The 26,505-nt window shown below is 47.5% G+C and overlaps 1 protein-coding gene across 2 annotated transcripts; it reads left to right on the top strand.

Annotated features, from left to right (window-relative positions):
- LOC144164425 (uncharacterized) lies at window positions 1-26,413 on the top strand. 2 transcript variants are annotated; one of them, XM_077694965.1, is made up of 2 exons: window positions 1-407; window positions 22,909-26,413. In XM_077694965.1, exons 1-2 carry the CDS (start codon window positions 101-103, stop codon window positions 24,495-24,497), a joined length of 1,896 nt encoding a protein of 631 aa, XP_077551091.1. In that variant the 5' UTR covers window positions 1-100; the 3' UTR covers window positions 24,498-26,413. The 2 variants fall into 2 exon arrangements, with proteins under 2 accessions (XP_077551091.1, XP_077551092.1); XM_077694966.1 differs by having other exon boundaries at window positions 173-310.
- Window positions 26,414-26,505: the final 92 nt, after the last annotated feature.

Below are 26,505 nucleotides of genomic sequence, written 5' to 3'. Positions count from 1 at the left end.
CGGGCATGGCGATGGCGTGTACGGCGTGCTCTGCACATGCAAACTTGTCAATGTAGTTCATAACCCGTAGCTTCTTAACATCGTGTTTCTATTCTGTGCCATGGATGGCTCGACTCGGGAAACTTCACAGCCAGCCTTCTCCTCGGCGCATCAGACGCTGCAAGTGCATCCGAAGAGATCCGGCGCCGCGCGGGGCGGAAAGGCGCAGCAGAAGACCGCAAAGCGTTTATCCGCGAATACGCGCAGATCGTCCGTCTCCGCCGACACGAGGCCACCTGATGCGGCGTTCGGCTGCGATCAGTGCCAAGGGGTACGGTTCCCACACCGTGACGATCTGATGCGTCACCACGAACTAGAACACGGGTTTGTTGCGAGGCGTAGCACGCTACAATTTCTCTCTCGTTCAGGTGGGTGGTGCGTTTTTCGACGCTGCTTCCACCACCTAACGAACTGCACAAAGTGCGGCGTTATGTGGTTGAACTGTAGATCTTTTTCTCGGGCTGATTGGTGGCTGTTTACGAAAGCTTGTTTGCGGCAAGGCTTCGTGCCCGACAGAGATGTCTGTCAACTGATGGCCGCCGTCCGCACAATGGACGCAGCATCTAGACACGAGGCGGGTTCAACAGGTTGACTTAAAGCGAATGTTTTTCGACACATGTCCCGTTGCTGGTCTCTCAGGTGTCGACGTTGCCCTATTGCAAGGCGATATTTGATGTGCCATGGTGTGTTACTGGTTCATTTGAATTCGTTCGCTTTACGTCATTCTCTGCGAATTTTTGTGCATCCCCGTTCACACTTGCGAAGAAAGCGAGCGAAAGCGACGAAAATTCTGTCGCTTTGTCGCGCGACGATCGTTTTTTTTTTTTTGGCGAATGGTCGGGACCCATTTTCGTCGTCGCGCGACAAAGCGACAGAATTTCCGTCGCTTTCGTCGCAGTGTGAACGGGCCTTTAGTGACAGATGGAAACGGGGAAAATAAAATCCTCTCGATAATAACTAAAAGGTCTGGTATTAAATATGTGCAGTCAAGCTGCGCACCATTCAGGTGTAAGTCCACTAGCAGTGCTAGTTGAAATAGGAGGTGTCCAGCGAGTTATTGCAAAGAAAGGTTGTAAGCAGTTGAAATGCTATCTCAAGCAAGTACGTTTGTTATGTTTTCTTGACAGTGTTCAATACCGTTGTCATTGTAGCTCACTAGTGCCTACACTTTAGAAGGTGTCTCGGGGAAGAAAGTGGTGGGATGTACAGCACTGACGTAGGCAGGAGAGCGTTGCTTATTTAGGATACAAGTGTGCCGTGGGCCATTTCAGGACCCGTTTGTGTACCACTGACGGCGGATTTCGTGCTCAACAGCCGCTGATTGCTTTCAGATTAAAAATGATTGTAGCGATTGCATCCCTTGTATGCAGTGTGCTGACAGGGTCGGGTCTGACAGGAAGCAAGCAACATAGCGTGTGCCCTTGGAGGCCAACTTTCATCAGTGCATTAGGACCCAACTTGCACTGATGAAAGTTGAGTTTTAAGTACTAGTATGCACTCGTAAAGTCACCGTGGCGTGGCAGAGTTGCAGGCCTAGTATGCTTGAGGCAAGACCACATGGCACTTTGCACAAAGTCACTGAAACAAGTCCCCTGGTGCTGCTGAGCATGAGAGTGCGGGTTCGATTCCCGGCCGCAGCGGCCGCTTTTCTGATGGAGGCAAAAAGCAAAAACGCCCGTGTGTACGAGATTTCGGCGCACGGTAAAGATCCCCAGGTGGTCAAAATCAATCTGGAGGCCTCCGCTACGGCGCGCCTCATTGCCTGCATTACGTCGGCGCGTTAAACCCTACAATCAATCAAGTCCCCTAGTGGGCAGGTGCCTTCACTCCTTGAGCTTGTGCATTGTGCTGCTGAGCCCAAGGGCACGGATTGCATTTTTGGGCCACGGTGGTTTTAAGGTGGGCCAGTTGGGCGGTCGCTTCTAGCCACCGTGGTCGCTTTCCAAATGGACAAATGGAGGTGGAAAGCAAAAACGCCCACATGTTGAGATTTCAGTGCATACTATAACCCCGGGTGGTTGGGATTGATCCGGCATCCTCCACTACAGCACGACTCGTAGTGTGGCTTCGGTGGAGAAAACTCCAAAAGTGTCATCGTGAAGTGTCGCACAAACGCTATTACGAGCAATTTCAACAATAACTCTGTGTGAACCACGTGCTTGTTCGTGATGGAAGCTTGCATGAAGTTCACATTTCAATTGTGCTGGAGTGTGAAGGCGGGCTAGTTAGTTCATAATCATGGCAAAAAAGAAACAGCGCACAGAAACGGAATGGAAGACGAGAAAGAGACAAACATGGTTGCTGAACCAATGCTGAACAAACCAGCGCCCGTGTTTGTCTCTTTCTTGTCTTCCGTTCCATTTCTGTGCACTTTTTTTTTTTTTTTTCATATTATTTTAATGGGGTACTTTTAGCGGCGAGTTTGAAAATCCGTGTGAAGTTCAACAGCCTTACGCCAATAGTGCAAGCTGAGGCAATCTTTTGTCCCAGTCAGTGAAAAAGCCAGTGGCGTCTGTAGCACCGAGGTAGCTCCTAAACCCATGTGACTGTGCTACTGTTATAAAGGAGTGATGGGCCAGACCGTAGGTAGGAAGTCGCGAGCCTTGCTCTACCGGTTCTCAGAAGCACATGCACGCAGTATATCGTATTTATTCGAATATAAGGCAAGGTTTTTCAAAATCCGTAGTCTCAAAGTCATACCCCTCCTTATATTCGAAGCTCAGTGTATATATGTGGCGATTTTTTTGCTCTCCAAACTGCACCCTCGCCTTATAATTGCGACCGCCTTATAATCGAATAAATATGGTATATTGAAACACAGGGCACGGAAAATAATGGGAAGGCAAAGAAGCACAATAAAGGCGTGCGAATGAGACTGGCAAAACTACGAGAAAGTGCACTTCGTACGTTGATGGCTGGTGTGGCAAGGAGGAACAGTTGGTAAAAGCCAAGACGGAAATTGTGGTTGGGGTGGGTTGACGGAGCAGTGACAGTTTGGTACAAGAGCTGATGGATGTTTTTTAATGAAGGAATTATTTATTCAAAGAGGAGCCTCAACACTATGGTGTCGTTCAAATGGCCAGAAATGTGGTAGTGGCTGATGGCTAGCAGCGGTAAAACACATTGGGTATGCACCGCAACGAGGTCTCGATGCCCGCACCCTGTGCCACTGGTGCATTGCTCAGCCATTGGGCAGACGCCAGGGGTGATTGGCAGCATTGGCAATAGTCCTAGGCTCTACGGCGCAAGGGGTAGCCATTGTGCTGCCTTTATGATACAAACTGCCTCTACCGCCTCTTCTTTCTCAGCACTGCTTCTTGCACAGGGTATGTGCGTTACATTCGGTGGATTGGCCGGAAGCAGTGACGGTGCATGCTTAGTGCTCGTGTGGGGCATCCTCCACAACCCATGCTTGCCTCACCCCGTGGCTCAGCGATCACCAGCAAGCCAGGTCACTCTGTGCGAGGCAGTACAGTTCTCAGCAATACAGTCCAAATGATTCCCATCTACAGCTAACGTGCTTAGCTCTAGGGAAATAACTCCGCCAATGTAAATCGCCTAACTCGAAAGCATTGCCCGCAGCTGCGAAATTGCTCGAAGCACAAAACTCAAATTACTGCTCAGCAAAATTCAAATGGGCATTAATGCCTTCGCATTCACAACTCGTCAAAAGCGCATACGCGCTTTCAGAGTTTGTTATGACCTGTTGCATGCAGGTTAAAAATCAGTCGCCACGCTTACATGGTTATTTCAGAATCGAATAAAAACATTTTTTACAGCAGAGCTGTTTAGACGGGCCATGCATGCAAAGTGCAAGTTTGTTTTATTTTAAAGGTTTCGTGTTTTAGAGTGCCCACAGCACTTGTCCGGCAGGAAATGATGCCATATTCACTTAGAAATTAATCATCATCACCAGCCTGTCTACGCCCACTGCAGGGCAAAGTCCTCTCCCATTATTCTCCAATTACCCCGGTCCTGTGCCAGCTGTGACCAATTTATCCCCGCAAACTTCTTGATCTCATCTGCCCATCTAACTTTCTGCCGCCCCCTGCCACACTTGCCTTCTCTAGGGATCCACTCTGTTACCCTTAATGACCAGCGGTTATCTTGCCTTCGCATTACATGCCCTGCTCAAGTCCATTTCTTCTTCTTAATTTCTACTAATATGTCTTTAAGAAATTAATCAATGTATGTTAAAATTTTGATTCTCCCGCCAAATCGTGTGTTTTCAGGACGCCAGTAATTAAGTCATGAGGGCGGGTATTCAAACGAACTTCCACTGCGTCATTTGGCTGTGCAGCTTCGCTTACCGTCAGTCCTCCCAGATGGTGCTACCATACTCATCTACAGACTGTTGTCCACCATATCTTTGTTTTTGACCGTATTTGCTCCTGGCTTGTTTCTGCTATTATAGAGAGTGATCGTTTTGTGAAACGTGGGGTGTGCTCGACAAACGGGGTCACGTAAGGCAACGTCGCTTGTGCCAATCGGCCAGTGTCGTCTGAGACAACTCCAAAGCGGCGGGCTGCTGTGCAGCTAAAACAAGCGTAGTGCACAAGTGAACTGAGATGGGCTAGTTAGTGCATGATGCTACTTGGAAAAAACAGCGCCAAAAACGATACGATGTGAAGTAAAGACAAACAATGCGCTGAACTGCCAACTGAGATTTATTTAGATGAACAACGAATATATACTAGAATGAAAAACAAGGAAGAGACAAGGAAATCTGTAACAAGGAAATGTGTGGCAAAAGCTATGTAGGGCAAACTGGCCGCTGCGTTTACGATCGGCTCAGGGAGCACGCAAACACCTTACAGACAGGCACTGGCAGCAACCTAGCTGCACACTGTGCAACGTGCCAACTCTCCCCACCAGCATTTGATAGCACCGTCGTCTTGAAGTGGTATCGTGAGCAGCACACGAGGGAGATAGGTGAGGCATTCGTTATCCACACAATGGGAGATAGGTGCGTGAGCACAGCCTCTATCGAGCTGTACGACAGGAAGATAAAATACCTGGGATCATGATCGACGCATTACACGCGGCTACTTTCATTCCACCTCCACAATCAACTTCCTTGTTAGTGTGTTTCTGTTATTGATTTCCTTGTCTCTTCTTTGTTTTTGATTCTAGTATATATTCGTTGTTCATCTAAATAAATCTCAGTTGGCAGTTCAGCGCAATGTCTGTCTTCCTATCATATCGTTTTTGGTGCTGTTTTTTTTTTTCTATGAAGCATAGTGTACGTAGTGAAGTGGTGTCAGTATGACTATAACGAGGCAGCCTTTCGAATGAGCCAAACTTGTGTTTTGTCTCCGTGGCCCCTTTAAAGGAGCCATGAAGGCAAAATACAAGTTTGGTTCATTAGAAAGGTTGCTTTGCCCTGATCAAAATGATACCGATTTCATCGCAAACTTCCAAAAAAATAACGGAGATATTAAAGAAAACGCGTGGGGAAGTGGCGACTCGCCAGCCAGTTTCCGGCCACTTTTCTATGACGTCACAGAACCTTGTTTGGGCGATTGACGGTGGTCGAACTAATCAATCGCCAGGACACTTGACTGGAGGATAGTAGTGGGGCCGATAGTCCCGATAGTGCACCTAACCCCCTGAAAATTGTTTTTAGTGCTGGCCCATATGACGTCACTGGTGCTGATAACGCGTCACTGCGGCGCGAAATTTGACAGTTCTTAAAGGGACCCAGAAAAGCCTTCTGTAAAAGTTACAAAAGGCCTGTGTTGTCACGTAGCACGAATATAGCGATGCAATGCCGTTGGAATTATTGATCTACATTCAGTATTAGCTGCGCCAGAAGCAATTAAATGCACCTCTCCCCACTTGCCGATCGACTCCTCCTCCCTCTCTGCCTCCTTCAAAGCAGCTAGCTACATTCCTGCGCCTAGACTCGCATCAATCACTGCGGACCCGCCTTTGCCGCCTTGCCTTGGGATCGCGCAGGAAGGAGGAAGAGCAGCCGGAAGCCAATGACAGTGACGCCGCCGGCGGCCGACCTTGCCGGCGATTGGGCGAATCAGGGGGCGCCTTCGCCGTTGCGTCACCCGCGGTCGCCGTTGCGTCAGCCGCGGTCGGCTCGCTGCGGCGTCGCGCTCATCGGCTGAGAAAGGCGATCTTCAAAAATTGTTTACAAATTATCCGTACAACGTATGGGGCTCACACTTGGCTCAAAAATCCCCCGTTATGTGTTCTACCACCTGAATGCATTTGATTGCCACCTTCACAAAGCTTTTCGGGGTCCCTTTAAGTATTTCTTGCGTTTTTATCGGTTCAAAATGTCTTTCGTGGCCACAATGGAGCTGAGTGAGGTACTGAAGCCTAACTCTTTAAAGTTAAAGTTGTATTTTCTCTTCATGGACCCTTTAAGCTTTTAGTTCGGCCGTGGAGTGTTACAAAGCTCGGCCCAGCTGAGCACATGTAAGCGTGTGCCCCGTGAGGAGCGGCACGCGTCAGCCAGCTCGACCTTCGAGAACACTCTGCCGAGTGTTTGAGGCGTGATCTCCCGCGTGCTGTTCTCCTCGCCAGTTCACGTGTGTTTGCGTCTAAAGTGGGGAGCACAGACACCAAGTTCACGAGGCTGGCTGCCGTGGGTTGGTTCTAGTGCATGCTAATGCGGTCCACTTTGGGAGAGATGTGAAAGCCTGTGGACAAAACGATCCGGGCCCGCCAGTCGCAGCGACCTTTCAGCGGCAACTTTGAAAATCCGCATGAAACGTGCAACATTCGGACCTCCAACGGAAGGAGAGGGGCTGCCAGCTCGGCCGCTTCTCCAGCCTCGCACCACTTAGTGCAAGCTGAGCTAGTTTTTTGTTTTTTTGCCTGCGTGGCCAGAGAGTGGAACCGCCACTTCTATCACTTCTTGGAACATCGGTGCCAAATCCTGCACTAAAACAGAACTGTCTGTCCTCCAGTGGCTGGGTGCCAAATGTTTTGTTTTTGAGCCGATAGAGGGTGCCACCACTCCACGAGGTGGTAAAGCTGGCCGTGTCAAAAGCTGCTGCACGCAGAGAAAGATTATTTTTATTTTACTTGAAGGAAGCGGTCTGGACAAGAGCAACTTGTGAAGGGCGCACAAAACAGCCGTAGCAGCCTGTATTCAAGCTACACCTGGCATTTGCCTCAGTGAGTTTCCCTTATGTGACAAAACGAGCTTGGGCTTTCACTGAGCACCGTATTTTTCAGTATATAAGACACAGCTTACCCTTTTTTTTTTAAATTTTTAATGTCATTTTTTTTTTTGCGAGTGGAAAAACATTTTGGCAGACTTTTTGACAGCACATTGGAACATGAAGCTTTTGAGTAAAGTGTTGTGCCTGTAGGCACAGCTACAACATATTTTTAGCCACGCATTCGCACTGGTGTAGGTATAATTTGTTTCAATAACCTTGACAGCGAAGGGTCACCTTGCTAAAGATAGTTTGCGATTGCATCTTAGACCGTGAACGACATTTGTAACACCTCTGCCAGACCACAATAACCTTCCTTTCACTTTGAGATCTCAGTTTTTAGTTAGTAGGATGAAGTTAGAAACACGAAGAAGGTGTTGCCAGCATGCGTAGGTAGCCCACTGCTGATGCTGAACTCAGCCCAGAAAGAAAAAAGAAAACGGCAGCAAGCCGTGCTGTAACGTTGGCGCTTGCCTTTTAAAACCCCAGTTCAGCATGCTGTGCGTGTGAGATTCAAATACGTATTACAGAGAACCGGGTTATCTAAACATGTAGTCCTCCACTATGGTGCCCAAAGGAGGCCTTGGTGTGAAGACCCCGATGAGCATTGCAGTGCTGCATTGCAGTAGTGGGTATTGCATTTTAGAATCGCCCATACAGGAGCAACGTCTGTTTTTCTCAAGTAGATAACGACGTAGACATGTGTGTTATAACGCTTCTAAGGCAGTGGTTCTGAGCCATGGAAGTGATGGGGGACCCCTTACACAGGGGGGAGGGGGCTACATAAGTATAGTAACACCACTGGAACATGAAAGAGGGGCCTTTTAATGCTTGCCATCATAAAAGTGTCATAGCTATGTGCCACACGTTGACCCCGGACTCCAACCATGAGGCAGAGATAATTAGAAGGATAAGAATGGGGTGGGGTGCATTCGGCAGGCATTCTCAGAATGAATGGTAGCCTACCGTTGTCGCTGAAGAAGAAAGTGTACGACAGCTGCATCTTACCAGTACTCACCTATGGGGCAGAAACTTGGAGGCTCACCAAGAGGGTTCAACTTAAATTGAGAACGACTCGGAGGGCAATGGAATGGAAGACGATAGGTGTAACATTAAGGGACAAGAAGACAGCGAAGTGGGTCAGGGAACAAACGCGCATTAAGGACATGTTAGTAGAAATTAAGAAGAGGAAATGGACGTGGGCAGGGCATGTAATGCGAAGGAAAGATAACCGTAGATGATAGGCGTAACATTAAAGATGCCATGCAGACAAAATACAAGTTTGTTTTATTCGAAAGATTTTGTGTTTTATAGTGCCCCCAGTGCTTGTCCGGCAGCAAATGATGCGGCATGCACTGAGAAATTAACCAGTTTAGGTTAAAATTTCGATTCTCCCGCCAAATCATGTGTTTTTGCGACGTCAGCAATGAAGTCATAAGTTCGCGTAATCAAGTGAACTTCCGCTGCATCATTCGGCTCTTCAGTCTTGCTTGCAGTCAGTCCTCCCAGATGGTGCTACCATACTCATCCACGGACCGTTGTCCGCCGTTGCTTTGTTATTGACCGTATTTGCACCTGGCCTGTGTTTGTTACTGTAGAAAGTAATCGTTTCGTGAAACATGTGGTGTGCTCGACAAACAGGGTCACGGGAGGCAGCGTCGCTTGCACCAATCGGCCAGTGTCATCTGAGACAACTACAAAGCGGCCGGCTGCTGTGCAGCTAAAACAGGCATAGTGTGCCCAGTAGCAACAGCAGGGCGCATCGGTACTTCTATGCTTACGTGTATTTTCGTAAATTTCATTGTTTACTGCACCATTCTAACTGCTGTTAAATAAATATGCAGTACGTTTAAGCACAAATAGCTCGTCCGGCAAGCTTATAAGCCGTGCCTATCGGCCTCAGCTGCGGATATGACATCGTAGGTTTTGTTGCAGGAAATGAGCTAGCGGGTCGCTTGGCCATTGCCTTTTTTCCTTAATTATGAAGCTTATTTGAGCAAAGTGTGCATTAACAGTGGTGTCAGTATGATTCTAACGAGGTAATCTTTCGAATGAACCAAACTTCTGTTTTGTCTTCAAGGGACAAGAAAAGAGCGGAGTGGGTCAGGGAACAAGCGCGTGTTAAGGACATATTAGTAGAAATTAATAAGAAGAAATGGACGTGGGCAGGGCATGTAATGCGAAGGCAAGATAACCGTTGGTCATTAAGGGTAACGGAGTGGATCCCTAGAGAAGGCAAGCGTGGCAGGGGGCGGCAGAAAGTTAGATGGGCAGATGAGATCAAGAATTTTGCGGGGATAAATTGATCACAGTTGGCACAGGACCGAGGTAATTGGAGATTAATGGGAGAGGCCTTTGCCCTGCAGTGGGCGTAGATAGGCTGGTGATGATGATGATGAGCTATGTATCATATCACTTCATTTTGAGCAGTGCATCAATACGTGGCATGGGCGTGCTTAGTTAAGTGTAGGTTACCTACGGCCACAAATTCAGCCAGTTTCAGAGTTTGTGTTTTTAAGTATGCAAGCCACTGATGCCAAGGAAATCCGTGATAGGCAGTAATGACAAATAGTTCTGGAATATTTGAAAAAGTGGGGAAGAGGGAAAGGAGGTGACCGGAAAGATCTTTTGCCGATTGATGTCATAGTCACGGCCAAACTTCACTCCTTTGTTTTGGGGGCCGAGGGCTTTGCGGACCCTAGAAATAGCTTCGCGGAACCTTTGCGGTCCGCACACCCCCATTTGAAAACCACTGGGCTACGGCTTGTAATTCTTCGGTTCATTCAGAAGAGAGTTGATTGCCCAGGAAAAAGGGCCGGGTGCACAGGAGAAGTTTCACTCCCAGCAAACTTAACTAACCGCAACTGTCCTGAAAACGTGGCCCAGGTTTAGCCCTTGTAAACCTCATTATCACGAGTGAAAGCACGGATGTGCACACATTGTTTCGTGCAAGTTTACCTTTTCTTGAGGTTTCACAGCGGAGCGGTGAGAGAGGTGCAGCAGGCGTGCCGGTGGTTGAAGGTGATTGGGAAACGATGGGTGACGTAGAAAGCTGTAGCAGAGTAAGAGAGTGCGCTCTGAAAGAAGGGGTGCTGTATATTCGTCGGTTAGTGTCTCTCGTGAATGATAGAATTGTCCTTACAGCCCTCATTATTGCTTCTTTCCCATGTTGATAGGAGTACAAATAATTTTAGTTCAATTAACAGTGCGTTGCGCCAACAACGTGGACATTTAGCTTCTTCCTCTAACAAACATCTCCCGGGATACATCACGTAGCGGTAGCTGGTGTCATGACCAGCGCACCTGCTCACTGCAGCCAAGCGAGTGGTTGCAAAAACATTCGGACCAGCGTGCAATACAAATGCAGTGAGGCTGCCGTGAACACGCACTCAAAAGGGGTTTTTCTTCGTGTGTTGGCTCTCCGGTGCCAGTGGGCTGTAGTGCCATCGGCTACATAAATCGTGCAAAAGTAACGTCATCAGACTCATTTGCTTGTCCAAAAAGAGTTCCCTGGGGCACTGAAGTGTACTCACAACCTCTAACGGCAAAAGTGTGGTTGTACTTGTTGTCGACGGCTTTACTCCTGCATCGTATCTGCATCTCTCTCTTTTTTTTTTTTTTTTTCAGTTTTGTTTCTTTATCTTTTGGCACAAATTGTTTTTGTTTTTTCTCCTACAGCATGTTAGCATCTGTACAATTTTTTTCTTCGTCTTACGGCGCGATTAACGCCACCAAGCTGACTGGGGCACCCCACATCTTCCCTGGAACCAAGTTTCTGCGTTGCTAATGTGCGCCTCTTCAACTTGCGTGCCATCACGTTCGGGTGTTGCGTTGCAACTTTTACAACTTTTACGTTGCAGTTCATAGTACTGTGAATTTTGCAAAGTGGGCACATTATTAGTCTTTATCAGCTCGTGATTCCTGGCCAATGCCCAAAGTGGGCATTATATAAAGTGACCAGGTGTCCCAATTTAGGCGGGACACGTCGCGGTTTTGCGGCTGTGGTCCCGCTGTCCCACAGCCAGCTTTTGTCCCGACTTCGGCCGGAAATATGGAAAACGGGTATCGAGTGTCACTAATGAAAAGCTGGAGGAATGAAAGAGCCAAAAGAAAGCGCTTGAGGAACTTCCAAGAAAAGAGCGCACACGACAGGACTAAGCAGGAAAGTGTTGTGTGTTTCTTGCTCAGTCCCAATGTCTGAGCTGTTTTCTTGAAGTTGCGGTGTACCAATAAACCGTTCAGTACACCCTTCTGCGTTTGATAGACGGTGGGTGGATGTGCTTCAGTGCCTATTTACTTATTCAGCAAATAACGCATTGTTGCTTGTCTAACAGAGGCCGAGAAAACTATGAAACAATTAATCTTTCAGTTAAAACAAAATTACATTGAGCCTTGGGGTCACTTCAAGCTATGTTCCACGTTTGTCATTACACCCCCCCGTCCCACTTTGGGGTCTGAAGATTATGGTCACTTTTGGTATATGCCATAACAAAAGGAACAACAATGTTCACTGCCAGTTGGCAGTGCAGGGAACGAGATTGCCCATCTCACAGCTCGAGAATTGACCGGCCGAGCACCTGAAGAAGAAGATCTGCGTCCGCTTCCTCTAGTCTCGTTTCATGAGATTACAACGCACTATCGGCTCCAAAGACAAACATACGCCCCACCGCACAAACAACTACCCAAGGGCCACGATAGAATACTTCGTGCCCTGCAAACTAATACTTACCCCCACCCTAGCAGAAACCACCACATAGCCCCCACCCTGTATCCCCGTTTGTGCCGCTTCTGCTGGGAGTTTGGAACACTTTTTCACATGGTCGGCGGCTGTACACAAAGCCCACTTGACCCGCCCAATCCCTTCCACACCTATGAGCTTTGGGAGAGCGCCTTGGCCAGCTCTTCCCTCGACGTCCAGCGCAAGTTGGTGGAGAGGGCAGAAGACGCGGCCCGTGCCAATGGACTCCTGGAATGAGGAGGCCACCCGAAGGACTCTTTAATAAGAAACAATAAACATGTTTAGTCTCTCTCTCTGTTGGCAGTGTGCAGAGGTAGCACAGTTGGTGGAACACTAGGCTACTGCTGTGCCCAAGTGGGTTCAGATGCCATTGTATCTGCGACAACCGTGCTTTTTCGCAGAATGGAGCTCCACTTAAGGCTTTAGCTTCAAAGTTTGGCGGGTGTTCTGGACAGATGCAGCGCGCAGAAACGACTGGCAGCCAGGAAGCGACAGTGCCCGCTTTTGCTCATGGCAACATTTCCCATTTTCAGACTTCCGCTGTTTCCCTAAACACAGGTGCACCATTTGCATTGGCAGTTCACAGCGGTTGGGGGTTTAATGTTTCTATTTTAACCCTTTGACGGTCGAATTTTTTCGCCAAATGCGATCCCCTAGGGTCGATTTTTGTTATTGCTGATTTAAAATGTTCGGATGAATCTGTTTCGAGAAAAAATTGTAATTTTTTTAGGGTGACCATTAAGTGACAAAAAAATCGTTTGTGTGTTTGCATACATGTGGTTTATTTTTGCGTAACACAAGGAAAATTCTAAATAAAAACAAGAGTAACAAGCCGGCACCGTTTGAGTGAATCGAAATCAGATAGACATCAGTTTTGCGGGCGCAAAAAGCGGGAAGCGCCCTGAGGACGATGCCGAAACCAGCCGCTGTGTGCGGGCGCGTGGCCGGATGCACAAGCGATAGACGGTGCACCGCTCCTATAAAATACAAAAAAAAAAAAACGGGAAAAGAGCTTCATCAGTTTTGCAGGCGCCTGGTCGCCCGGTGGGCGATACCCAGCGCATCCCCTTGTTACCGGATGCACAAGTGATAGTCAGCGCACCACTGAAGTAAATCATCCAAAAATAAAAAAGAAGAGCCATCGGCGGAAGAAAATAATTTGACGCATTTCCGCCGTGTGGCAGCACATGCCAAGCAAGAGAAGTCGTCGAAAAAGGCGCGCTTTTTAAACATACAAGCGATGACGTACATGTACATTATTGACCATTTTGAAGGTGTTTGCAGAGCACGTGCATGTACGTTTGTGACCCTGAAAGGGTTAAAGAGTGGACGCTGAAATCGACAAGGGAGAGTGTGTGCGCTTCCAGTGAGCCAGGAAACGACACTGTTTGTCCATTCTTAGTGATCACCACAGGCAGAAATTTTGTCACGTGAAACGGAGTTCCCAGGAAATGGGGTAAGGGGCAAAGCAGAGTAATTATGTCAAAGGCACTGAACGTCTACTAAGCTGTGAATAAATGTTTCAGCAGATGAGCCGAGTAGCTGCCTACCGCCAAATCGACCATGACTAATGTGATCATATGGGAGCAGGGCAAACGTATTCAAGAGAAAAGCGTGCTTGTAAGCGCAATAAGCTTGTTTACGATGCTTGATCAATGATTGTCTTAAGGCCACGGCGAAACACAGATGCTTGTTACAGCCGCACTTACCACCGTGTCTGTTCGCCACGAGGTGTGCTTCTCGTGCATCTGTGTCGCTATACATTGAACTCGAAAAACGAGTGTGCACCAAGGGAATGCATTCCGAAGTTTTGGCCTTCAGGTGACGCGAGGAGACCAAGGATAAACAGCGTTAATAAGATTAGACCACAAAGAACACAGTGACATGAGGAGAAGGACAACATTATTAATGCTTGATGCTGCCGTCTGCGTAGATGGGCCCCCAAAACAAAAATGAATGGGCCTGCCTCGGCATGCCGCTGATGCAGCGCATTCTCAAGAACTTTCTTGGAACGCGTCGCAGCAACGCCAACCTTCAGAATGACTTTCTAGACTGTTCTGTGGCCTTGGGTCAGCTCAGTGTGGCCATGGAACGAATAATGTTGGGAGTAACACGCAGGGACTCGAAATGAGCTACCTGGATCAGAGAACAAACTAGAGGAGAAGACATCGTAGCTCAAATAAAGAAAAGGAAATGGACTTGGACTGGCCACGTAGTGGGGTGAACCCACAACCGGTGGACAGTTATGTTAATGGAGTGGATACCAGGAGATGGGTTTAGAGGAAGTGGAAGGCCATTAATGCGATGGACAGATGAAATAAGAGAATTCAGGGGTAAACTGTGGACTCGAGCAGCGCAGGATGGGAGCGTTTGGAGGTCAGCGGGAGAGGCCTTCGTCCGGCAGTGTACCCGAGTAGGCTGATGATGATGATGATGATGATGTGCACGCACTGTTGCTATTATGGGGTAGTGAAGTGGTGTTGTGAAGATTGTGGGTGCAAAGAAAAGGTCCAACGCCTGCAGCTAGCTAGACTAGGTGCCCAGCAGTGGCCCAAAGCAATTGCAGATCACTCCTGTCGGGTGTGCCATGTGTACCACGGTCGGGTTGTCCGTCGAGGCATGTTTTGCCAACCACTGCCTCGTCGCACTCGTGCGTTTTGTGACATCGCCCTGTTTACATGCAAGGGGAGGTCTGTTGTTACTTCCTCCTCATACATCTTTCACTGGGCTGCACAGCATTGGCAACACTGACACTGATGTGACGACAGCTCCTGTTGTGGCACCAGTGGTGCCAACGTTCTTTCATTACGGGGACTGCACTGTACATCAATCAGTGAGGTGCCAATGGTTGCGCCCTGCAAACGCTAATCGCTTAAAGGAGCCATGAAGACAAAATACAAGTTGCGTTTATTAGAAAGACTGCTTAGTCCCGATAACAGTGATACCAATATCATCCCAATCTTCGAACAAATAACGGAGATTTTAAAGAAAACGTGTGAAGCAGTCGCGACCCGCCTAGCCAATTTCCCGCAACTTTTCTATGACGTCACGGAACCTTGTTTGTGCGATTGGCGGCCGCCTAACTGACCTGTTGCGACAACACATGACTGGACATCTGTAATGGGGACTCTAGTTTCATTTGACCGCATCACTTGAATGCTGACGTGCAGTTAACGCACTGAAAATTATGTTTTATTGTTGAACCGTATGACGTCATTCTTGCTCATAACATGTCACTGTGGCGCAAAATTTGAACGTTTTTAAGTACTTCTTGCTTTTTTTTCGTCAAAGAAACATCTTTTGTGGCTGTAATGGAGCTGAGTGAGCTACTGAATCCTAGTTCGTTCAAATTAAACGAAGTTGTATTTTCTCTTCATGGCTCCTTTAAATCCACAGTTCTTCAATGTACACCAGTTTCAAAAGTCCACTTCGAACTCCAGGCCTTGCGAGGACATCATCTGCTTTGTTGATGCTGAGGGGCGAGGGAACAAAACCCGAACTTGGGCAAACATTTATTCTCAACATCGCTACCTAATGAAATAAACTTGCTTTTCAAATTATGAAGCAGTAAATTAGTAGCGTTTAAGAATGTTCGTACGGTATTTCTCTTGGCACTTGCGGCAGCAGCCGCAAGCACTTCAGCGCCTCTTCAACTATGTGTGTACGATATTTCGGCACACGTTAAAGATCCCCAGGTGGTCAAAATTAACCCGGAGCCCTCCACTACAGCGCGCCTCATCGCCTGTGTTGCGTCGGCGCATTAAACCCTACAATCAATCGTCAAACAAGCCCAACTTTCTGTCTTCGATTCCCGGCCGTGGCGGCCACTCTTCTGGTGGAGGCGAAAAGCAAAAAGGCCCCCTGTGTTCAAGATTTTGGTGCACGTTAAAGGTCCCCCCAGGTGGTAAAAATTAATCCTTAGGAGCCGTCCACTACGGCGCGCCTCATGGCCTGCGTTGCATCGGCACTTTAAACCCTGCAATCAATCAATCAACTTTCTGTCGACAGATGGCAGGCTAGTGAACTTGTGCCTTTCTTTCCCCTGTTTTCGCGCTGTGAAACCAGGCAAACAGGGACCAATTTTTTATTCATGGGGACTATTGGGAGTTTCACAGCTCTATACTGAGTAACTCTGTTGTTTAAAACTACTGATGTGCATTCTTCAGTGTGCACTCATACCACAGGGCCATTTATCAACATCAGGAGCCACGTCTGCTGGCAGGATATCTCACTGTTGTCAACTAAAACAATGCGTTCTGTGCCTCAGCTGCTTACATACATACACTTGCCACTGTCACTACCTGTCCAAAATGCCGTGGAGCGCCACCTAGTTTGCCCTAAGTTGCGGCCCTGGCTCTTTCAGCACTCGCAACTTGCACAAACTTTGGGCACCCCCGTGGCTGGGGATCTTAGCATTCTGTGTCTGCCGTTTTAAGAAAAATGCCTGAAGTGCCGCTGCGTGTGAAAAACTGGAGTCGTCGTTTAGCGCAGGAAATCGGCACCGCTGTAAGTAGTAAATGCAAAAAAGAAAAGTCAGTGCCCTTTCACTGTGCGAAGGAGGACGACCAACCAGGGCTAGTGCAGTCGAAGCAGTGTGCAAAACAAAACGTGTTTGTAATTTGCAATTGAGCTTACTTAGCTTAGATGATTGAAAGTTTGATTGGCTTGAGCTTTACTCTAGGGGACAAACATGGTGCTGTGCGGTTCTCTCCCGCATCAAGGCATCTTACTGCCTGGGTAACATTGCGACACAAGCCAGACCACGGAGGACGCCAGACAGACTGCATTGGGCTGAGTAGGGCGGCTTCACCGGAATGAGAGCTGCAGTGCAGCTTTGCTGTAAAACAAATCCGTGATCCGATGGGGTTTGACCCCAGCTGTCCAAACTAAAAGCTGAGTGCTTTACCACCGTGCTACCACAGCCATTGGCAGGAACTGAATTAGCCTACTGGGAGCCACGCAACAGGTGAATACAACGGCGTGTAAATGGAGTGGGGTAATCTCGGCCATGAAGGGAGGCTGTGTTGCGAAGCAGTCATGGGCACGTTATTAGCAAAAAGTAACAGTGTTACAGTTATAGTTACCAAAGCTAAAAAAAAAATAACTCTGTTACAGTTACAGTTACAAAATTTTAAAAAAGTAACTTGTTACAGTTTTGTGGAAAAGTAACGTCGTTACTTTTCCGTTAGTGTATAAAACTAAGTAATAGATCGCAAAACAAATGGTAGAGTTTATTTAGTATTCATGTACGAATGAGTACGGGTATACTCGGTGACAACTTAAGAACGGCACCGGAGTTGCCGCTATGCCTTATCACCGTAGCCGGATGTTTCTCCGCGCGGCGCAAGTAGGGCGTTACTGGGAATATTTTGAACATGGCGTGAGCCGTTCTCGTGATTTTCTGGACGTAATATGCTTATAAGCGACTCCAGTGACGACAAACAAACTGCGTGAGACAACAAGGCAGACGATATCACGCATCCATAGCAAACCCCTTTCAAAACGCGCGCACTGACGTCACGTGTCCGGCGCTTTGGTGGAGTGATACACTATATGAGGTGGTGCCGTTCTTGAGTTGTAACCGAGTATAGTAAAAAATGCACGTTGCAAAAACCCATACGAAGGGAAACCAAAAGGAGCGCACTCAAGCCCAACACCAACAATCATTCTGCACGCTTCATTTTGTTGCATCAACCTCTTTTGCTTACGCACGTTGCAAAAACAGCGCATCCATGGTTGATAACCACTGGCTTAGTGTACTAGAGCTACTCCACACTTGTAAATGAAAATAGCATTTTTCCCACTGCGCATGTATTGGCTAAGACGTCCACTTGTCTTTGTCGTATTTCCGCGGCGAAGTGAAAAATTACCCTGATTATGCCTCTCGGGCGTGCCCGTAGGGCGTGATGGTATCATCTCGTTTTCCTATCCTCTGCTCACGTAATCCCTTTCTCTGTACTAAACAAAGAAACGTTACAGGTAAAAAAAGAAGAAAAAACAAGGTGCACTTTTTGCATCATTTGCTCAGAGAACAGGGCACTATGCCAGTAAGCTGCTGGGCATTGTTATCTAAAAAAGCGTTGATGGGGGGTGTTGCGGTGGCAACATTGCTGCCAGAAGAAAAGCGCAATGACAGCGTTTGTCCCAGGCCAAAGGGGTGAAGGGAGGCGCTCCCCAAAAGCGTTTTCCTTTTGCTGTTTGGCCGCGTGTCACCGGAGCAGTGCGGGAAAGCCAAACGCCAACAGCGGAGACTGCCAGTGCGCGTTTGTGGTGGTCGATTGTTCGCAACTTAAGTGCGATGCACCTAGTGCCAAAATAGTTGTGGCTTGTTGTAAAGAGTACATTTTTCACATGTTTTAGTGGGAAATTTCTCGTTTTTGAACTAGGCCCAATTTTTTGTATCTGAGAAAACTGCGGTCTTGAGAAAGTACGGCCGTTGCCATCTGAGAATGTACGGTCTTTGCCAAAATTTTCTGAGCCAAGCCGAAAATGCGCAGGCCTGAAGAAATTAAGTGTACAAGCTTACGCTCCGAGTGAGGCTGAAGCACTTCATGCCGGAGAGCTAGAGAAAATACCTTTCTTACTGTCGTGAAGTATTTTTGTCACATTTAAAGGTAAAGCTGGCTCTTTTGATTCTTTGTGGTCAAGAAGGCTTGAGATTGACCTGGAAAATATTGACAAAGGCTGTTCATTAGGCTGCCTGTCACAGAAAGGGCTGTATACATACAGAAGGCCTGCACAACTTGCTGTGGAAAAGGCAGTGATAGGAGTAACACTCAGGGGTAGAGGAAATGAGCGTTGTGGTTTAGGAAACAAACTTTGGGGACCATCCTATATCTGACTGAGAGGTAGAAGTGAGGTTGAGAAGGGACTGCAAACAGCATGAAAAACAATGGCTGTACTAAGGAATGGGGTGAGATGCCGCGGCAGAGAAGAATGCGCTGGTGATCGTGGCAATCTCGTTGCACCAGCTTATTTAAAGGAGCCGCCATAAAGAGAAAACACAAGTTCGGTTCGTTCAAGAGATTGCCTCGTTAGAATCGTACTGACACCACTTTTTTTAACGTAAACTTCGCTCAAATAAGCTACATAATTAGGAAAAAAGGGTATGGCCTTGTGACCCACTAGCTCATTTCCCGCAACAGAACCTATGATGTCATACCAGCCAGCTCTGCGATTGGCAAAGGGCGGCAAAAGCAAAGGCAAATTAGGCAGAGCTTATAAGCTTGCCGAAGAGGCTATTTGCGCTTAAATTTAGGGCGCATTCTTTTGAAAGCCCTAAGAATGGTGGGACAAACAGTGGAAGTTACGAAAGCACACGTAAACATACAAGTACCGATGCGTACTGCTTTTAGTACTGCGCGAACTATGCTTGGTTTAGCTGCACAGGACTGCAGGGCTTTGGGGTTGTCTCAGACAACACTGGCCGATTGGCGTAAGCGACAGATGGCGTCTTACGGCACCATGTTTGTCGAGCGAGCCCCATGTTTAACGAAACGATTATTTTCTCCCTGAACAAAAACAAGCCAGGTTTAAACACGGTCAAAAACAAACCAAAGGCAGAAAACGGCTTGCCGCAGTATGGTGGTGCCATTTAGGTTCACTAACGATAAACAAGGCTTCCCAATTTGCTGCAGAGCGGTCGGTTCCTGTGATGTCATTGCAGACCATCAAAATTTTAATTATATCAATTAATTTCTCGGTGAATAAAGCATCGCTTGAATTTGGACAAGCGCTGGGGGCACTATAAAACACGAAATCTTTCGAATAACGCAAACTTGTATTTTTTTTGTCTTCATGGCTCCTTTAAATTGGTAGCAGTGAGGTATACAACTCTGTCTCCATGCATACATCTATTAGCAAGATATCCTGTGGTCTGTCTGCAGGATTTATGACATGCAAGTGTTTGTATGCAACATGCAGTCATTGCCACCAAACTTAAAAGAATGCCAAGATTCCACTCGCAATTGCCATTCGACACGAAAGAGTATGCAGTCATTCACCAGGGCTCCACAAAGATCAGCAGCAAATAAGATGTGAGGTTCGGAGAAAGCGAGTAAAGCTCTTTTCAACGGCTATGGGGGTGCGCATGCACGTCTGTCACCTTTGTAAACAAAGTGTAGAAAGTGTAGGCGTTCGCTGTTTGGATGCCTACAGTTTTTTCAAGTTTCCATAATTGGAGCTGTCCCCTTTCTGTGGCTCGATTCTTAGCGCTGTCTCGTGAAAGCGAAAGCCTTAAGAGCTGTACTGGGCAAAAACTGTCTTTGTCTGGTCAAAAAGGCCGCCACTGCGAACAGTAGATGAAAAACACATTTCAACCTGCACGAGATTTGAACCCGGATCACCGCAGTAGAAGCCTCGTGCTCGAGCATTGCACAAGCTTTGCACACTGCCTGCAGTTGGAAAAACCTTGGGGAATTGGCCAGGGACCGGGAGCTTTGAGGGTACGTTGTGCCTGCTTCACAAAACTATGAATTTTGAAGTGTAAAAGTTGTAGAATGGTGAGTGCCACACGACACTTGGATGTGATTAGAACAGGTAGGTGCACACGAGCCGTATAGAACACCGATTTTAGGGAAGCTCTTGAGTGTGCCGGTCTGCTTGCTGACGGAGTGCGCGCCTAGAGGCGATGGAAATGAAGCAAAGAAGGAGGTGCAAACACGGCACAGAACTAAAAGAGTTATTGATTAACAGAAGGCAAGTTGGTATTCATTCATAATGGAAAGGGCGCGAAGACGGCAGAATAAACAAAGGTGGGAGACAGGTATCGCCAGACTTTCGCCTTCGAAGCATGTAAGCACACTCGAGTTCCCTGTGGGTTTTTTGTGGAGCCAATGTTTGCTGGGCTCTAGTGAAAATATCTCTCTACATGCTCGCTGAAATGCACAAAGCAAGTTTTTTTTTTGTTCTCCCGGTCCTCTGAGGTCGTAGAACTTCTGTAGAATACTCTGAAGTTTGTGCATTCCTCACAACTAACGCCCACAGCCGACTGGTTCCCACTTCATCAGCAGCGGGGCCTGGGCTTGGTCCCCAAAGCTTGTAAAGTGGCAACAGCATTTTATTTCCCAGGTGTGTGGTAAGAGTGTTCACACACACTCGCATAAAGATTTGAAGCTGGGCTAAACCTTCAAAGAATGCTGGCCGGGTCGTTTTCTGCTTCTCAACATTTTTGTCGCTTTGAAGCCGTGAAAACTTACCGCAGACCATTCCACCAAATTTTGGGCGGTGAACATGCAGGGTGTTGACAGAGTTGCGAAACTCCGCCTCAGAATACGGGCCGTGCGAGCAACCCAGTTTCGTTAAGTTGAGGGGCGTGTGTATTTGTGCAACTTATGGGGTACAAAAACTGAACTTGCTGAAAATCTACTTAGTAGCACGGCTTAAAGGGTCCATGAAGAGAAAATACAACTTTGTTTAACTTTAAATAGTTAGGCTTCAGTACCTCACTCAGCTCCATTGCGGCCACGAAAGACGTTTTTTAACCGATGAAAACGCAAGAAATACTTAAGAACTGTCAAATTTCGCGGCACAGTGACGTGTTATCAGCGCAAATGACGTCATATGGGCCAGCACTAAAAGCATAATTTTCAGTGGGTTAGGTGCACGGTAGCATTCGAGTGATTCGATCATACGGAACCGGCGGCCCACTACTATCGTCCAGTCGTGTGTCCTGGCGATTGATTAGTTCGGCCGCCATAAATCGCCCAAACAAGATTCTCTGACGTCATAGAAAAGTTGCCGGATACTGGCTAGCGAGTCGCCACAGCTCCACACGTTTTCTTTAATATCTCCGTTATTTTTTGGAAGTTTGCGATGAAATCGGTATCATTGTTATCAGGACAGAGCAGTCTTTTTAATGAACCAAACTTGCATTTTGTTTTCATGGCTCCTCTAATAAAATAAAGCTTGCTTTTCAAATCGGGAAACCTCAAATTAGCTAATGTTAACTTGCCTTTCCTCGAGTTTTGCTTTATGACGTATGGCAGGTGGTGGTGGTACTACTATCGTCCAGTCGTGTGTCCTGGCGATTGATTAGTTCGGCCGCCGTAAATTGCCCAAACAAGATTCTCTGACGTCATAGAAAAGTTGCCGGATACTGGCTAGCGAGTCGCCACAGCTCCACACGTTTTCTTTAATATCTCCGTTATTTTTTGGAAGTTTGCGATGAAATCGGTATCATTGTTATCAGGACAGAGCAGTCTTTTTAATGAACCAAACTTGCATTTTGTTTTCATGGCTTCTCTAATAAAATAAAGCTTGCTTTTCAAATCGGGAAACTTCAAATTAGCTAATGTTAACTTGCCTTTCCTCGAGTTTTGCTTTATGACGTATGGCAGGTGGTGGTGGTGGTAACCCGCATTTATTTTATGTACAAGGGATACAAAGACGTCATGTTACGCTTTAGCGAATTTTGGTGTCTAGGGGAGAGGGATTAGGTAATGGGAGTTGGGGAAAAGAGTGCGATGCATCCAATGGGGCACGAAACTAAAGGAAATGGTGGAGGCCAGATGTCTCGAGGAATTTTCGTAGATAGGTGAGCAGGCACTGTTTTTCGGTCTCATTGAGACGATTTGGATGAATCTAATCATTAAAAGTGGGTGGGCTTGCCAACCCTACGTTTTTGAAGGCTTGTTGTCGACAGTCGGCAAAGCGATGGCAGCCTCACAAGATGTGTGCAATGTCACAACGTCGCAGGCACTTGAGTTCTACTTCAACTTTATGCCGACAGATGGCAGGGTGGTCAACTTGCCCCATGCTGGTTCCCAGCACAGGGGGCCTAACTGGGAACCAGTTTTTGATACATGGGGCATATGGGGGGCTTCGCAGCCGGTGTATAGTGAGTAGCTCCTAGACGTTTGTACTGCTGTGGCTTCTCCACGTGACTTAGGATGTGTGTCAACCCGTCCACCTATTCACTTGTTCCTGTGATCAACTGCTGAATTTCCACAGCGTTCGAGTCCTGGAGGGAGCGGCAAGAACAGAAGCACCAAGTTCGATATCTTCCCAGCGCTGACAAGCAGGAGCTGACAGCCCAGTTGAACCTCGTCTGCGCAGGCACGGCTGACTTGTCAGCGCAAGAGCCGCCGCATTCAGCGAAGCCGTGCTTTGCAAACATGGTGGTCGCGGAAAACGCAAAGAGCGGCTTCGTGACTGTCAACTGCCAGGAATCGCACTACGGCCATCAGGAGGGGGGCCGACAGCGTGCTGTTATCGAGAAATTTCCTCGAGGTGTCTGTGAAGCGGACATTTTCACAGAGGCCCACAACGCAAGGCAGGAGCTTCTGTGCTTTCCGACGACCAAAAGCCTCGACGGCACTGGCGTCGCTTTCGACACCAGGCCGGAACAGATCCTTGAAGGGACGGGACCTCCGCAGTCTTCGGGTGACCGCAGCTACTATGTGGCGTCTTCTACGCCCAAGCCCAGTGTTGACTGCGCTGTCGCGCCCTCGGCGACCGAGTGCTCCGCCCTGGCTCCATTCACTAGGGATTCACACAGTGCAAGTGATTCCATTTTCTTCTCACCCCCTTGTCCGGCGGTGGTGGCAGTATCACCGTCACTGTGGTGCAAGGCTGATCCGTCTTCCTCGGCTACGAACACTTTCGTAGTGACTTCTGCACCCAACTCCTTCTCTGCGCCGACGACCGCTTGTTTGACTCTGACTTCATTGGGCGCCGATCCCGGCAGTGCCGCCTTGCTGTCGCGAGTCCGAACGGCGGCACCGGCCACGACTTCGTCTGACAAAGTTGCCCCTTCTATGACGGCGCCTAGGCTTGGCTCAAACGACTGCTCCGACCTCACTTCGCTTCCGGCGGATGTGCGGAGCATGGACGAAGCCGTTCATCTGTTGGCCGATCCCGCCTTGAAAAGCTCGGAAGGTCCCACTGAAGTGCCGTCCTCCGTCGAAGTCGTCTCCACTTCGTACCCGTCTCCACGGGGTCAACCCTGCATCGTGGAGTGCGTGCCGTGGCCGCAAGCCGGATTCGTCACCGCTCCGTCCGGAAGCAGTCTCTCAACCCGTGCTGCTGATCCGGCCAGCTCTGCGGAAACTCTTCTGTTGTCGATCGGCTCGGCGGGCGACTTGGCTACTGTCGACGTGGCCGCCGATGCAAGTGCAGCTGCCTCGGAGGTGAACCTCGTCTCTGCCGATACGACAAACACATCCGAAGCGGACGTCATTTCTCTTTCGTCGACCAGCGACGACGAGTCCCAGATGTCCATGGACAGTTCCGACGGAGTATCAAGAGTAGACAGGATGCGGGTGACCACACTGACGAAGACGCTCGTAGCCCTGGTTCGACGACTCATCAACAAGGATTGGATTGACACGCGTGGGGCCAACGCGTTGCTTCGGCACTGCGGTGAGATGCACCACTTGTTGAATGCGTACCCCGACAAGGAAATCCCCATATTCCCGCCCGATCCGACGAAGAGGCGAAGGGTGTCGTCGCAAGACGACCACAACTATGGTGCTGGACCTCTTCGGAAAAAACCCTCGGCGGCTCAGACTGTTCCACAGGACTCCGGGACGCCCGAGTGACTTTGTCAAACGTCTGAGACGACTTCCTGCCCAAAGTGTTTTATGTTTCCTGCTCGGCTCACGAGGCTGTCCTCGTGGGTTAGAATCTCACTGTGATACATATACTGCACTGGTTGTGGTACGTGCCAAAGCTTTTTAAGTTCAAAGTGTTCGTTTTGTTCGTTGAATCCAAAGTCTGTCTTTGTGGCCAAATGGTCTGCCTGTACGACTATTTTAATTTTAATTTGTATCCTTAGCTGTAAGCGTGGCATTCAATATGCAAAGTGTACTGTTTGTAATATGTGTACGAATGTTCTACTCCATATAATTAGCTCTAAGCATTGCATTGACTTCACAAATTTTACTCTTTCCAGTATTTATATAACAGAAATGAACTTACGCAATTGCAAGAAGTGCTTGCGATGAATGTTTTTAGCGACTCGGCTGGTCATGAGTGATGAGCTTCCAATAATATTCATTGCATGTGTTTTAAAGGTGCTGCCTTGCCTAACTTTCGTTGTGTACCTGTCTTAGCAAGCGCACTTTTTAAATGAAAACGACTTTGCTCTAGAGGGCTGGGATTTTGCACTCTCATATACGAGTATTAGTGAACCGATCTCTCAATCACCTGTTTTGTGAGTAGTGCCATAGCAAAGATGCAAATCTGCCTGTTCTCGAGGGCTTGTACGCCCACACTTTTGACGCTGATGTCACATGAAGAGCCTTTTTCAACACACTCTTGCTAGTGTAAAGTTTGATGGATTCAGCTTGTATTTGCTATTTCCATCATCAATTAAGTCAGCGTGCTAACAATGAGCAAAGCTACTACAGCAGCTGCAACAAGCCATATTAGGTTTTTTTTTTTTTCAGGAACGTCAGAAGCGAATTACATTGTGTTGTGCCATTGGTATTGCATACTGTAAAGCATTTGTATCTTGCTACCTCCCTTGAGGCAATCGGATGTCTTATCTGTCAAACCAGAAGGTAGCACAGAGGAGTGCTGCAATCACATTTTATTTCAGTATTTAAGTTGTGAATGAAAAAATGCATGAGAGAAGTGGTGTAGGTTACAGGACAAAGCAAAAAGTTAACTCTTGAAATTTTCTAAACCTGAATGAATGGACCTCAGTGAAAGAAAACTGAGTTGAAGAAGGACAAGTTTTCTGTCGATGTACAGTCTTTGAGAAATGAAATGGCAATATGAAAGCATGAAGCACAACACGCAAAGTTGGGCAATTTCTTTCCACGTAGGTCAAACTATTGTGCATCTCGTTTGGAAAAACACAAACGGCTAACGGCAACTTCTGTTTGCACGGAATCTGCTCCCTTATTTGACGATTGCAAACCGTAATTTTTTTACTCTGGTGATTTCGTTTATGATTTTGTCTCGGCATTTCATTTTTCCACGATTTGTATCTCACAATTTTTGTACGATTACATTTAATGATGAAGGTTTGATTTCAGGTCAGATATAAATATGCCCCACATCATATTGTTACCCTCACCGTATTTGCTACCGAGGCAGATGCTTGAATTACCTTGCATAATGATAACCAGTTTCCTTGGAAATGGTGCACGGGAGCTTTCATCAGGGACGCTAGTATTGAAAACCATAACCATGTACAGAATTTGCTAACAAAAACTATGTTGAGTTGATTTTCACGTAAAGTTGGAAAAGAAATCTCGTGTCAAAAGAAAATTGAGTGCGTAGCTGTCGCCACATGAAAAATGTTACGATTTCTGTTTTGGGCAGTACCACAAAGCAGCTGATGAAATTTCTATTTTCTTCACCTAATTAAACTCTTATCAGAACAGCATAGAACTTGGATAAACCTTAGAGTAAAGTGCATTTTCAAATGACAGTTTCCTATACAGAATAAACGAAAAATGACGGGAAAAAAAAGTATGGAGTGAGCAGTGCAAGCAGCACCTTCAAACCTGTTGTCTGTCTTCTTTTCGTTGGCTGTTTTCCACACCACACGCTTTGCCTCAAAGTTTTTAAACACACCTAAAACACCAGTTTTCTTTT

This window comes from Haemaphysalis longicornis, unplaced genomic scaffold (genome assembly GCF_048455015.1).
Source record: "Haemaphysalis longicornis isolate Haplotype H1 unplaced genomic scaffold, Haemaphysalis longicornis Haplotype H1 scaffold_13, whole genome shotgun sequence".
NCBI classification, from domain to species: Eukaryota; Metazoa; Arthropoda; class Arachnida; order Ixodida; family Ixodidae; genus Haemaphysalis; species Haemaphysalis longicornis.
Note: the sequence above shows the minus strand (reverse complement) of the source record. Positions and strands in the feature narration are given on the sequence as shown.